The sequence below is a fragment of the Chaetura pelagica genome, unplaced genomic scaffold (assembly GCF_000747805.2).
Source record: "Chaetura pelagica isolate M959 unplaced genomic scaffold, ChaPel_1.0 scaffold486, whole genome shotgun sequence".
Taxonomy (NCBI): domain Eukaryota; kingdom Metazoa; phylum Chordata; class Aves; order Apodiformes; family Apodidae; genus Chaetura; species Chaetura pelagica.
In genome coordinates this window covers 130,327-141,208 of record NW_009953658.1, presented here as the reverse complement: position 1 = coordinate 141,208, position 10,882 = coordinate 130,327, and the positions used below count along the sequence as shown (strand labels likewise).

Here is a 10,882-nt window from a genome sequence, read left to right as displayed (position 1 = left end):
GGTAGCGGTTCCCCGCAGGCCCGGCTCCCCAGTTCCAGTGGGAACCGGTCCCGGGCCCCGCCGCTCCCCCGAGCCCCACTCACTCGATGTGCGCGGCGCGCCCGGAGCCCTCGATGGTCTTGGCTCCCCAGCGCTGCTCCTTCTCCGAGATGTCGTTCTGCGGAGCCAAGCGGGAACGTCAGCGGGGCCGGGGGCAGCAAACAAAAACTTCGGGAAAACACTGGAGGGGCAGTGAACGTGAAACGTTTCGCCGAAGGTCCCCTGTTCTGCCTCAGCTTTGTTAGGGCCGTACTTGTTTTGTCGTCTTTTTGGAAGGTCTGAACACGGATTTGATGAACTGAAACATCAATAAGCTCTTTCCCAAGATAAGGTAAAGCTAAAAAATTGTATGTATAAGACAGAATAGTAACAATAGTAATAAAGACTGTTCAGGCTTATTTTAAATACTCCACATATAGAAGAAATTAAGTCATTAAAAAAAAGTTGACAGCATCGATTTTTAAAAACACATTAAAAGTCGGAAGAATTTTTTCCTGGAAGTAATTAGGCAACACTGTACTTTTAAAGAACAAGACTCTTGTGTAACAGAAGTGTCTGTCCATCAAAAAACAACCTTGGAAAGGAAATCCAGATCTCAACCAAGCTCATAGACCTATAGCTGTGAAGTGTGGCTGGTGCCCCTTGGTGCCAGGGGGAGATGGACTTTTGTTGTGCTATGTGCTCCTAAGAGGTTTAGAAAAAGGGAATGAGATACTGAGGTCTTGAGGTAGCAAAGGACCTTTGAAGTTAACAAAATACAGGAGACAAAGCAGAAAAATCTTGTGATGTCAAATCAGTGGGTGATAAAATTGTAAATGAAGGTCAGTGTTAATAAGTACAAAAGTAAAGCATCTGGAAAAAAAACTGTCCTAATTATATCTTCAGATCAATGGTTCCAAAATCTTTACCATTCAATTATGTAGAAGAGCAGCAAATACAGAACTGGCTAAAAAACCAAGTATGAGTGACTTTTCCTAATAAGATAGGAATAGAGAATCAAACAGAAAATGAAAGTCATGACACTGAATACATGGGGTTGCCACAGGCTGAGCCCTTCTGTTTCACCCTCTCAGCTAGAGAAATAGAATAGACAGGAAAAAAAAAGCCAGTTCAGAGGCATGGAGCTGCATCTGCACAAGGTGACTGATTCTTCCAGCTGGAAAAAAGACAAATGAGGACAATACTGGAATACTGTACAACTACAAAGTGTGTGGGAAAGGGAAAGCTTAGGCTTTGTATTCCTTATAACAGAAGTGGCGGGGAGGACTCAGTGAAATTCCAGGCAGCAGGTTTAAAAATACCCCAAATATTCTATACTCTTTAAGTGATACTAACTTGTAGTCAGATGTGGGGCACACTGACTGATGTAGGAATTTAGCAGACTGACCCTAGACAAAGGGCAGACATTGCTCAGACAGATGACCGGGGGTACCAGCCTCAGCTGAGCCTGCACAGCCAGCAGTGCTCCTTGCTGTACCAAGCTCCAGGCCCTGCACCAGTTCACCAGCAGACAACAAGGGCCAGTGAGCCCTGCACAGCACCACCAGCACCACCACTATGGGTTGCCACCCCAGGCACTCACCACGAAGTCAGGGTCCGTGTCCCAGTCGTCTCCCTGAGCCTCAACCTTCACTGACACATCATGTCCCACGACTGCTTTCCACATCTGCATGAGGAGGACATGGTGTCACCCAGAGGCACTGGTGGCCATGGGCAGGCCAGACCACAGCAGTCATGGCATGGCTGGAGCTGGAGGAACCTTTGCAGACCATCTGCCCTGCTGACCCTGCTCCTCAGACAGCACCAGGCACCCCAGAACAGCTGCTCCTGAGCCCCAGCACCCCTTTCAGCAAAAGAGGTCTGGTCTGGTGGGAGGTGTCCCTGCCCATGGCAGAAGTTTGGAACTAGATGATCTTTAAGGTCCCTTCCAACCCAAATAATTTGATGCTTTTAAGTGTAAACCACAGTCTTCATGCACCCTGACTCCACAGTTAAAATGCACACTTCATTTAATGTAAATTAGTGCTAGTATCCAACTACCAGATTCTGCTTTTCCAACATACTTCATTTTTCTGTTCTGTGGGAGACTGTTCCCTGCTTTAACCTCCCTTCTAAGCACAGCCAGAGCACTGCAACCAGGCCGTGGCTTGCTCTGCCACCACGGTGCAAGGCTTATTTACCAGAGGTTGGACTCCTCAGGTCTCTCCTCTGTTTTGCAACCTTTTAACCATTGCCAAGTGTTCGAGACAAGGTGCAGGGAAAAGCAGTATGCTGGTCTGGAACGCAGTGAGGTGTCTGTCATACACTGAAACCAGGAAATGGGGCTAAAATCATCATGTGCGGCTCTGAAGCAGCTGAGGCAGCAGCTCATCCTGCCTGCTCAGGGGCCCGGAGGAAGTGACAGAGCCAGAAAGAGGAAGTTAAATAAAAGTAACATGAAATCTAAAATTCCTACATTTCATTTTCAAGGTGGTTGTGAAAAACTGTCATGTAAAGGCCCTTCCTAAAGAACATGGTTTTTACAAAACCACAGACAGAAAAAAGATGGCATGGCCTGCCCACTCCTGCACATGGAGCAATCATTCCCAGCAGCATGTCCCACCATCTCTTACTGCCTGTGCTGTCGAGGAGCACCACATTGTTCTTGCTGTCACCCAAAACAGCTTTTCACTGCTGCAGAGAGAGAGGTTGAACAGAATGTGCACCAAAGCTTGGGCCCTGTTTCACATCCCTTCAAACATCACATAAACCTGTGACCAAGCCAATGGGAAGCAAAACTGTGTTGTGATGGATCCTCATTTAAACAGGATGCTTTTGTTACGTGCTTCTCACTCACTAAACACTCAGTCCCACAGCAACACAGTAGCTACAAACCAGCCTCAAGTGCCCAGGACTGTGGCTTTCTAGGCAAGCAAAATGTTTATGCACTGACAGCATCTTACAAAATCTGAATACAGTGAATTGCAAATAGAAGCAGGAAAGCTCCTGTGGACAGCATAGAACAGTCTGACAATACCTTTCACCTCCTTATCCCCTCACCAATTTATCAGCATCTCTCACTCCAAAGATTTTTTCAAGCTTGTGGCTCATTTCTGTTAATGATAAAACAGCAGCACTAATCACCTACCTAAGGGCTGTTCAACAGGGCAGCTGATTTGAGCAGCAAGCTCAAATGCAGGTGGCCCAGAGTTTTAAGTCCTGCTGTAAATGGCTTTTCACCACCAGCTCTCCAAATCCATCCACCACACGTCTTGGGAACCACGACAAACCACTGACTGTAATCACATCACAAGGCTCCAGACACTCACTATGGCAAGGCATATCAGCCAGAGTAGCAACTCAACCCTTTATTTGTCCCATTTTTCCCCTTGAAAGCATCCACTACAGCACAAATGCAGGACTACCACATAGCACTGTTGATGCTGGTTGATTTGAAGAAGTGGTTCCCTAGAGCCTCAAACACAAGAGCAACAGCAGTGACCAAAGAGCAGCCTGAGAAGCAAATGCCAAGCGCCATCAACTCACACATGCTGGGTCAGGAAGGAGAGCACTTTACCCACCAAAACCCTACAACTTTTTGTTGTTGTTTCTCATTGTCTACTCTCTTACCTTAACCGGCTCACCAGCTCCTGCTGGCAAACTTGCTGCTTTCTGCTCAGGCCCCTGCTGCTAGCGGCAGCTTTTGGGCTGCTGGGAGCGCCCAGTTCCTGTTTCAGCTGCACTTCCTGCGCCCCAACCCCCAGCTCCACTCAAGTCCCAAACCTGCCCTGGTGCTGCTGGTCCTTCGCAAACTGCCTGTGCGCAGGGGTCCTGACCAGGTGTACGCCTGGGATACAAACTGCTGACACCACAAGTAGTGCTCGATGGAGCACAGTTACGTTCCTTAGTGTGCAAAACCAGGCTGTGATCTCCATTTTCATCTCTTCCAAAAAATCATTCTGCCATAAAATTATAGGACAGACAGAAGACTGAAGGCCCTGGGTTTGACAGCTGCAGTGAGCTCCAAATAAAGCAAACTACTGCTTACAGAACTTGTTATGAAATTAATATGAAATAAACACACACAGGCATACATACACACACACACAAGCTCTTCCAGGAAAAACAGCAACAACTAAAAGTAAATAGCTTGAACTAGGACAGAAAGCATGTGGTTAAGAAATTCTAAGCACTTACAGATCAAACTCTTTGGTACATGGCTTACTAGTGTGAAGTGCACAATTTTGGAATGAGTAGTATGAATCACACTAGTTAGTAGATAAACATCTCACACCAAAATAACTTCCTTTCTAAATGAGTCAAGTGACGCAAGAAAAGCTCCTAGAGTAGCAATCTCTATATGACACAATGGCAAGAAATACAAGGCTTAGAATAAAATAGACTAGTTCAGCTGGAAGGGACCTGCAGTGATCATCTAGTCCAACTGCCTGAGCACTTTAGGGCCAAAAGGCACAGCATGTTATCAAGGGCATTGTCCAGATGCCTCTGAAACACTGATAGGCTTGGGGCATCAACCACCTCTCCAGGAAGCCTCTTCAAGTGTGTGCCTCCCCCACCTCCTTGGTAAAGAAATGTTTCCTAATGTCGAGTTGGAACCTCCCCTGATGCAGCTTTGACAATTTCCATGAGTCCTGTCACTGGATCAGACAGCAAAACTGGCCAGAGATATTCCATATATCTACGTAAGCTCAGAGATCACAGAAGACAACTGCTTCCTGCTTCTTCTTCCCTTCTCTTCTGCCCATGGCCAGCATCCTGGGAGGACTCTGTCCATCCATCACCATTGACCCCCCAGGCTGGTGCATCCCTGACCCTCATCACTCTCTCTCTGGCAGCTCTGGGACTTTTCGGGACTGTTCACAGCTCAGGAGATGCTATGGGAGTTGCTGGGGGTGGAGGGAAGCAAGAGGCTTTTGCATATTCCTGAACACATTTGTATATAATTGTATATGTTTTCTTTTATCATTAGTGTTGAATTAAAGCTGTATAGTTTAGTTTTCAGAGAGTCTCTCTCTCTCTCTCATTCTCTCTCTCCTTCCCTACCTGGGTGGGAGGGGATTGAGAGCATTGTTGTCTCTGGTTTAATTGTTGATCCTGAGTCAAATCATGACAGGATCCCATGGAGACCTCAGCACCTCCCTCTCCAGTACAAAAACAGCATAAAAAACCTGACTAAAAATCCAGAAATCATACTAAAATCCACCACCTCCCCTTGACCCATTACGCGGGTAAGCTTATCATAAAAGGATATCAAATTAGTTAAACAGGACTTTCCCTTTGTGAACCTATGTTGACTGTGCCTGAGAAGAGCATTGTCCTTTAAAAGTCTTTCAATACTGACCAGCCTCAACACTGAGATTTGGCCTTTCGTGTCTCCTTCCTGCAGGTGAGAACCACAGCTCTATAATCTTTCTGCAAAGCCTCACCTTGCTTCCAGAGGTCATCCAATTCCTTTTTCCTCTGCAGCTCCACCAGTTCCCTGTTCAGCCAGGCTGGTCTTTTGCCCCACTTACTTGACTTCTGATGCAGCAGTATTTCCTGCTCCTGAGCTTTTCAAAGAGGCTTCCTAAAAACTGACCAGCAGCCACCTACTCAAAAGCAGTTTCCCCGGGGACATGCTACGTAGCTCCCTGCATATCTTAAAGTTTGCTCTCTTGAAGTCCAGGGAGCAACTCTGCTGACCTTTTTCCTCATTACAACGATAATTTCCAGCTCAACCACTTCAAGATCACTGTGGCCAAGACTGCCACCTGCCACACATCTCTCACCAGCCCTTCTCTCCTCACATCCCAACAGCTCTAGGAGGGCATCTTTCCTAGTTGGCTCACTGCATGCTTGTGACAAGTTATTTGCCACAAACTTCAGGAGTTTCACAGACTTGCTTGTCATAACAGTATGGAATTCTCAGTTATGTCTGGGAAGTTGAAATCTCCCATAAGGACAAGGGCTACTGATCCAGATTTCTCCCAGTTGCCCATAGAGTAACTCCTGAGTGCTTACATCCTGGTTGGGCCATGGGTAATTGATGTCCACTACATTATCTCCTTTGTTTCCCATCTCCCTAATCTTCACCCAGAGGCTCTCAACCACATCATCCCTACCTGCCAGGGCTGCAGACAAATCTCTCCCCCACAAGCGGTGCAACTCCTCCCCCTTGCCTGCCCTGCCCACTCTGATTCTGGTTCCCCCGACTCTAGTTAAAGCCCCTCAATGGGTCCCACCCACTTACAAGCGAAGATGCGTTATCCCCATCAGGACAGGGGGTTCACTGCAAGCCCCAGCTCACCTTGTGTTCTAAAAGACTCACCCGTGGTTATAAAAAACAAAGTTCCGCTTGAGGCACCAGTCCTGGAGCCAAGTATTGCTGTCTTGGACACGCCTATTTCTTCCAATGTCTCTCCCCATTGCTGGGAAGATAGAAGAAAATGCTTCCTGTACTCCTGAATCTTTTAGCATTCTTCCCAGGGCCTTGAAATCTCTTTTGATTAACCTTGGACTTCTTGTTGCCAACATCATTAGAACTCACATGAAAGAGCCAGGGTGGGTAACAGCCCAAAGGCTGTGCCAAGCTTGTCCGCTGCCAGGTGACATCCTGGATTTGGGCCCCAGGGAGGCAGCAGACTTCCCTGAAAAAAGGGTCTGCAAGTAGGTGCCTGCAGCGGTGGTGAGGGAAGTAAGCAGACCAAATCAATGTGATTGATAAAGCAAACTCCAATTTATTGAATACACAGTGTTACTTTTATACCCTTTTACAGAACTACTTGTCGTGATCTTTGGTTAGTCATGATATCATTGGATAGCTCTATTTTCATGCTCCACCTTCAATATAGCAACATACACATAGATTCTCAGGGTTCTTTCCTTATTCTTTATTATTCTACTTCTCTATCTTGTTCTTGTGTTAGTTACTTTGTTATAATCTTATATGCAAGGCCCAAGGCCTACCTTTGGTAAGCTAACAAAGAGACTGTTCATACTTGTGTTAGGCTAAACAAGAGATTGCTTGTACAATTGCTACGTATGTTTAAATTCTCAGGGAGCTAGCAGAGGCCCATGGCCTTGCTGCTCAAGCCATTCTTCAACAGGTGCCTCCCTTCTGCTCTGTGACTATAACTCGCTGTTGTTTCTTCTCAGCACTGGTCTTGATGCAGCAGCTCTTGTTGCAAGGGGACGGTTGATCTGATCTTGGTGAGCGCACTCACATAGGTTCCTCCTATCTCATCTTGTGCTTTGTTTGCCATGCCCAGAGCCTCATACCTGTTCTCTAGAGGAAGCTGAGAGGGGAAGGAGGCATTCCTCTTACAGCTCTGTGCAGGATCTGCTTCCACTCCTTCCTATCCCTTGTAAGGCTGCCTTCCTCCTGACACAAAAAAAGACGCTGGACCTACCTCAGTAGTCACCATGACTGGGTTTGTGTGTACCACAGATGGCAGAGCACCCCTGGTCCATCTCTTTCTCAGACGTTGTTGCAGATAGATCAAAAACTAGACAGGACAGGTCCATCAAACAGAGAAGAAACAAAAAATTCGTATGTTTGAAATAAGAAACATCAGCTAAAATGCCAGATCTTTCATTAGGTCAAACCACAAATATGTCAGGTCATACCATGATTATCGAACCAGGAGCTCCTTCTGAGATTTTATTTATATATTTAATCTAAGCTGTAGCTGTTCTATCTGAAGGTATAAAATATATAAATGTCTCTGAAGCAGAAGCTTGCCTTACTGCATGCCAGGAAAACCTGCATCATGGGCTGTAAGGAAACGCATTTTGCTTGTAACTCTGGCTCCTGTTAAATAGAGCAGCAATGTTACCCACGGCCAAACAACATTGCCAGCTTCTGTCCTATTTGCTGGTGGATGAGAGCAGTGAGTATGAACAAAGGTTCCTGTCTTTGGCTACAGAAGGTTGGAAAAGGGCAGTATGATTTAACTAGTCCCATCTAAGTTAGTAGTCTGCTTCCACCTTGCTTCTGCCAACTCCTGTGTCTTTCCTGGGGATGCACAACTAACAGGCAAATGGACCCGAGTGCAAGGAAACGTAAATCTACTCAGAACTTGTTTTATTGGATTTGCTTTCACTGTTAAAGTGCAATTTCCTTCCTTTGTCATTGCAGCAAAAGCTAAAAATGGTTGAGAGAGGTGAGATGGGGAAGAGGTAACTTCCATAGGCATTCAAGTAATATGAAGAAAGAGCGGCTGCAATCACCACACAAGGGTTCCCAAGAGTGACCCATGGGGTCCTGCAAAACGTGTGGTGCAGCAGCACTCAAGACATCCTAACATTTACATGACAACATTACACAAATTCCATCTGAAAAATAGTTTTTATTATATATACAGGAGCACATGCCCCAGGGAGCTATAGGCAAAGTATTTGGTCACTGGATTTTAAATAGTTGAGGAAATCCACGCAGAAATCAAGGGTAGTGCACAAAGGGATACATAGTGCCAATGTTCTGGACCTGCCAGAGGACCAGGCATTTTAGCTGTCATGAAGAAATCAATCCACCCTCACACAGGCCTTGTTCACTGGCTAGAGAATCTGAGTCTACCAGCAATATCAAAAGAACTACCTCTTTCCCATGGGAAAAATGTGACTGTTAATACTCTAGCAAGAGGCCGATACCATCTTTTCTGGCAAGTACTCTGAACAGAGCAAGCACGTGGGCTCTTACAGGGAACTTCAGGGTAACCATCTTCGCATTCAGCATTCTCCCTTTGGAAGAAGGCAGTCTCAATTCCAGGACATATTGTGGAGCTCTTTAGAAAACTCAGCTTTCCATCAATCCTGTAAGATCCAGTCCATTTGTATCAGTTTGCTTTAGATTCAAACAAGTGCAATGACCAGCACTGGCTTTCTACAACAGGCTTTTCCTAAAGCAGAGAAACCAGGTTTCAGAAACTCCATTCCCTTCCCCAGTGTAGATGGGACAGAGAATTTCTGGAGCTTCTGCCTTTGATTTGGGATGACATAGCAGATTACGGACTCTTTCAACTCAGCCTGTACAGGTTTAATCTGACAAGGGTCCAGTGGAGGAGGATGCAGGAGCATAGCTGCTCTCATTTCAAGAGGTACACAAGCACCTTCCACCATGAGACATGCAGAGATGCTATGAACAGCAAGATTATTAACTTAGAGCAAGAAAGTTCCTGTTTCCTATACCTTTTCATCAATAACTAAAAACTGACATTACTTTACAGGCTTGTCAGAGCAGACATATGTCTGTTTTTAAATGGAATGCTCAGCAGGCCCAGATATACTAATTTGGCCTTTCTTCAACAGGAGATGCAATGGAGCAAGACACATCATTTTGAAATTCAATTCATGTTCCTTAAAGTGTCCACAACTTCCTTAGGATATGCATTTCAAAGAGAACTGAGACATGGAGCAAACCTAAGGGATGGAAGAAAGGGAAGAAGCTTCACTTTCTTTTATCTATCTGCAGGGTTTCTCCAGCCCAACTCACTAATTCAGTCTAAGAGGGGGAAGCTCCTGCAGTTCCTAGAAGTGTGGAAGTACTGCAACAACTCAAGAATAACTTCCTTATTCCTCTCACAGCACTATCCTGTGTACAATGAGTGGTGCTGCCTCCAGGTACAGGAACAGATGCTGCCTTTGAAGCTTGTAGTGTGATGACCCTGTGTCAGAAAATGTACCACTCCTTTAAAGACACTGAAGAAATGGCAGATGTCCTGGAAACAGATCCCAAGTGTCACCACTGGCTGCTGCATACTTAGACAGAAGCAGCCCAGGTGCAAGCTCTTGGGAGCAGCTGCTCTTTAAGGGCTGATTTAGAAAAAGAAGGCAGGTGGGTGAAGTGCTGCCCTGTCCATAGGGAATGCAGGCCCAGGAATTGCACAGACAACCGTGGCTCACATTCCTGTTCACAGGTGGCCTGTGAAGCACAGGAAGAGCAGGACATGGAGAGCAAGCAGGTACATGGCCACTAGCAGAGGCAAGTGGGTCCGGGAATGGAAGAGAGAACGTAACAGGCGTCGTAGTCCAGGGATATTCCGAGTCTGGAAGAGTAAAAGAGAGAACAGTCAGTACCAGGAATGGATATGTTCCCAGCTGCCTTGACCCAGAGTACTCCAGACCATGGAGATAAGCTTGTTTAAGCTAACAAGCATGAACCTTCCCAAACCCATTCCACTATCAGATTTCACCTCTAGAGGCAACCCTCACTGAAATATTCCCCTTCTTCTGTTCTCTGTGGGTTTCTCATGAGCCAGCCCTCTCCAGTTCTGCTTGAGAAAGGGCAACAGAATGCACAGCACCTCCTTCCAACATTTGCTCCACGCAAATTTCTAGCCTCTCTAAGCGAACAAATGGATCAATGGTGCTTTTCTGCTAGAGCCTCAAGCTACTGGGAATCCTGATTGACTCTCTGGCCTAGAAGAAATAAAAGGAGAAATCCAGACAAACCAAACAGATTTACATGTGCCTACAGAAGGATTTAGCTGCTATAGGTTCAGTTTTCAGTTCACTTTTTCTTGCATCAGCCAGAGCTGACATCATTGACAGCTGTGAATGTAAATTCTTACTCTGCTGAAATTATTATCCATGGAGTCGATCAGCAAGGAATGCTCGTGGCCTGGAGTCATGTCAATGCTAGCACTTGAGGAAGATGCCCACTCACTTGACTGCAACCTGCCACAGAAAACATGACATTAAGTTCAGTTCCTTATGATGCCCCAAACCAGCACTGCAGACAAGCTCAGGAAAGAAGGTATTTCTTCAAAAAGTAATCAACAGCTGCAAGAAAGCCATGGCCTCACTTGACAAGAACTGGATTCACTTGTTCAACTGCAGTGCCTCCTGAGCTCAGGCTGAGCAGGAA

At 46.0% G+C, this 10,882-nt stretch overlaps 2 protein-coding genes across 2 annotated transcripts in view; both read right to left on the bottom strand.

Annotated features, from left to right (window-relative positions):
* Positions 1–1,711, bottom strand: part of HCLS1 (hematopoietic cell-specific Lyn substrate 1) — a 17,243-nt gene extending 15,532 nt beyond the window's left edge. The window contains exons 1-2 of the mRNA XM_010000313.1: positions 1,622–1,711; positions 84–157 (exon numbers count right to left, since the gene is read on the bottom strand). Coding sequence (XP_009998615.1) covers positions 84–157; positions 1,622–1,711 — 164 coding nt within the window. The remainder of the gene's footprint in view (positions 1–83; positions 158–1,621) is intronic.
* Positions 1,712–9,926: 8,215 nt separating this feature from the next.
* GOLGB1 (golgin B1) overlaps positions 9,927–10,882 on the bottom strand; it is a 35,849-nt gene continuing 34,893 nt past the window's right edge. Inside the window, exons 23-24 of the mRNA XM_010000312.1 lie at positions 10,587–10,692; positions 9,927–10,061 (exon numbers count right to left, since the gene is read on the bottom strand). Of these exons, the coding sequence (XP_009998614.1) occupies positions 9,927–10,061; positions 10,587–10,692 (241 nt within the window). The remainder of the gene's footprint in view (positions 10,062–10,586; positions 10,693–10,882) is intronic.